General features: G+C 25.2%; 1 protein-coding gene across 1 annotated transcript; it reads right to left on the reverse strand.

Moving 5' to 3' along the window:
• Positions 1 to 693: 693 nt before the first annotated feature.
• On the reverse strand, positions 694 to 1314 carry LOC136086174 (uncharacterized). Its single transcript, XM_065808454.1, has one exon. The coding sequence runs from the start codon at positions 1312 to 1314 to the stop codon at positions 694 to 696; it is 621 nt and encodes a 206-aa protein (XP_065664526.1).
• Between the last annotated feature and the right edge of the window lie 2771 nt (positions 1315 to 4085).

The following is a 4085-nucleotide window of genomic DNA, read 5'->3' on the forward strand; positions in this document are numbered from 1 at the left end:
GTTCTCATCGAACTGTGTATTTACTTTTTCCGTTTTTCCCATTTTCCGTTCTGTATGGCAACAAAAATGGTTGGTTTTAGTTCATCTGTTAGATTTAGATATTCATAAAGTTTATTAGAATTGGAATCTGTAAAAAAATTAAGTAGAAGAAAAAAACAATCTATGTTAAGTCTTAGATTTTAACTCTGTTTAATAGCTTTATAAAGCTTGATAAAGATTAAATCAAAAATAACCAAATTATAATCCTTTCTAAATACTTTTAATTGTTCAAATAAATCTCAATTTAGTTTTTGATTAAAACCTTTAAATATATATATATATATATATATATATATATATATATATATATATATATATATATATATATATATATATATATATATATATATCTATATATATATATATATATATATATATATATATATATATATATATATATATATACATATATATATATATATATATATATATATATATATATATATATATTTATATATACATATATATGTATATATATGTATATATATGTATGTATATTATTTTAAAACATCAAGAAATACAGTTTCTCTCAATACAAATAATATTATTATATAAGAAATTTTCGCTGGGTTATGGATACCAGCATCATCAGCTTGTAAAATATTACAATAATTTTTAATCGTTATAGTTTATATAAAGTTGTTACTATTGACGTCAGCGGTTGAATGGCTTTTTTTGATTTTTAGATTTTAAAAATGGCGTCCAAAACATAGTTTTGACATATTGGCCTTCATCAAGATTAATTCCACCGTTTCGCGCAGAGCACATGTTGTTTTGTATTTCTAGTGCCTCTCTAATTTTTCTTTCAAACCTTTTATTTTCTACCTTTAACGTTCTTGTTTTTTCCCAAGTAATATTTTCATTGCAAAAAGTTTTATGAAATGCTAATGCAGATTGATTAGGTTTGCTTTCATTAATGCTCTTCTGATGTTGATGCATCCGCATACTTACCTGCAATTTTGTTTTACCTATGTAAACTTTGGAGCAGTTGCATTTTATTATGTAGGTTCCAGGTCGTCTATTAGTTGGTAGTTTTGTTTTGTTTTTTGATGTTGGTAAAGATCTTAAATTTGGGTTTGATTTAAATGCTGCTCTGTACCCTGCTTTTCGGAATATTTTTCGAAGTTTCGGTGAAAGGCCTGGTACCCAAGGTAAAGACACTACAGGAAGATTGTTGCATTCTGATGGAATTTTGTTTTTATTTTGTCTTTTTTGATGAAATTGGTTTGTAATATTCCTCAATAGCTTTTCATCGTACCCATTTTCAATAAACATGTCAAATAAAAAATTTATTTCGTTTTGCAAATGATGTTTACTACAGATGGAGTAAGCTCTGTGGAGAAAACCTTTAAGTATAGCTGTAAAAATATTCGGATCGTGATTTGAATGCGGTTTAATTTGAATGTTAGTGTATAATATATAAATATATATATATATATATATATATATATATATATATATATATATATATATATATATATATATATATATTATATATATATATATGTATATATATATATATATATATATATATATATATATATATATATATATGTATATATATATATATATATATATATATATATATATATATATATATATATATAAATATATATGTATATATAAATATATTTATATATATAAATATATTATATATATATATATATATATATAAATATATATATAAATAAATATATATATATATAAATATATATATATATATATAAATATATATATATATACATACATATATATATATATATATATATATATATATATATATGTATATATGTATATATATATATTTATACATATATATATATATATATATATATATATATATATATATATATATATATTTATATATATATTTATATATATATATATATTTATATATATATATATATATTTATATATATATATACAGCGGTGGCCAAAAATTAAAGACCACTCATTTTTTGTCAAAGTTTATTTTTAACCTTAGTATAATTTTATTTTGGAATAAGGTATCAAAAAAAGAAAAACATTTTTAGAAAAATTTTTATTGTATTTTATATTTATTATAAAAAAATTTATAATTTTTTTACAAAATAATGTTAAAAAATTAAAAAACTGACTAGTAAAAAATGTAAGTGCGAAAAAAAATTGGACAAAATTTTAAGACCAGTTTCAAAAATATTTCAAAAAGCTATAAAAAAATAATTTAGAAACGTGTTGTTCCTCTATTTGTTTTCAAGCACTCTTGTACTCGTTCTGGGATTGAATTCATTAAAGTTTTGATTACTTCATCATGCACATTTTTCAAATGATGAGAGATAAAAGATTTCAAATCTTTCAAATTGTAAAGTTGTTCTTTACCAAGCTTGTGATCAAGCCACAACCATAAATTCTCTATTGGATTCAAGTCTGGACTATTGGCAGGCGATGGAAGCATTTGAATTTTTTTGGAATTGAACCATTCGCTAACAACATGCGCTTTATGACATGGCGCATTTTCTTGCTGGAAAATAAATCCATCTTGCAACTGCCATAAATCAATGCTAGGAATAAGCGAGTTTTCCAAAATTTCGATGTACCTTTCTTTGTTGAGTCTACCATCGAATAAATGAAAACGCTAACTCCACAGGCACTCATTCAGGCCCAAATGCCTATTGAACCACTGCCTTGTTTTGTTCGTTTCAAAATGCATGATTCATCGAACCGTTTGCTTGGAGGTCTACGCAACATTACGCAACCTTTTTTGTTGTCTACCTCAACGTTCGTTTCATCACTAAAGACCACATGGCTCAACTTATCTGTTGACCAATTTTATGTAGTTTGCACCACTCTTTCCTGGCAAATTTTTGTTTTTTATTTAGGCGTGGTTTTTTTGCAGCAGCACGCCATAAATAATTTAAATTGTGGAGGCCCCTTTACACAGTTCTAGGGCTTGCTTTCAGACCATTTGACAGTGTCCATTTTGTAGACAAGTCTGTAGATGATGCTTGTCTGTTTTCTTTCATTAATCTCACTAATGTTAACATCACGGTCATTTGAACTTTTATTGCGTCCAGTCCTATGACGATCATTAACTGACCGGGTCTTTTTGTATCGTTGAATTATGTTGATAATGCAAGAGTGAGACCCTCCGAGCTTTTTTGCTATTTGTCTGATGCTTAGCCTTCTTCTTTTAATACAAGAGCTGTGTATCTGTCTTTTACTTCGATCTTTGCACGCATTTTTGCAATATTTTTATATCCTTATTGCAATTTAAAAAATAAATGTTTATTTGATATCGAAACTCAGGTTTCAACATTCTATTTTATAGCCAACGTAATAAGCAATTAAAATAGTTAAAAAAATTAATGTATTATTATTTTTAATAAGTGCAAATTAAAGATTTGAAAGTGGTCGTTAAATTTTGTCCAATTTATTTAAAGAAGATTTATAAGTACTTATCGGTTTTTTAATAAGTTAAACGCTGTTTAATTAGAATTAGATTAAAAAAATTATACTACTTTAATCCGTATGTTTTAATTAACAAGATATTAAATAAGAAATTTAATATGTCAATTAGAATCTTCTTAATTTTAATTTAAAGATTAAGAAACCTACTAAAAAAAGAGCGGTCTTTAACTTTTGGCCACCGCTGTATATATATAAATATATATATCAGGGGTGTGTTTAGGCTTAGGTTTGTTAGGCGCGTCGACTAACATCTTTTTTGGTAAACACTTTTTAATTAAATAGCTTTCTAATATTACATTATTTAATTTTATATTGTGATTTTTTGTATGTAAATTAGCAACTTCTAAGGATTTTTTATAAGCATAAAGTATCCAACTTGCTCGTTTTTCACCGGCTTCCGAATTTAAGAAATATTTGTAAAGTGATTATAGTTTTGTTATCGGTAGCGTAGTTTCGGACCATATTAGGCGCGCTTGACCTGGCCCGTTTATTTGACTGACGAGATTTCAAAATGGTAAAAATTCTTATTAAATGTGTTCCTTTTTATCCTCCGGTAACGTAACTTCTGCTCAAGTTAGGCGAAACATTTTCGTGCCTAT

Source organism: Hydra vulgaris, chromosome 10 (genome assembly GCF_038396675.1).
Source record: "Hydra vulgaris chromosome 10, alternate assembly HydraT2T_AEP".
NCBI classification, from domain to species: domain Eukaryota; kingdom Metazoa; phylum Cnidaria; class Hydrozoa; order Anthoathecata; family Hydridae; genus Hydra; species Hydra vulgaris.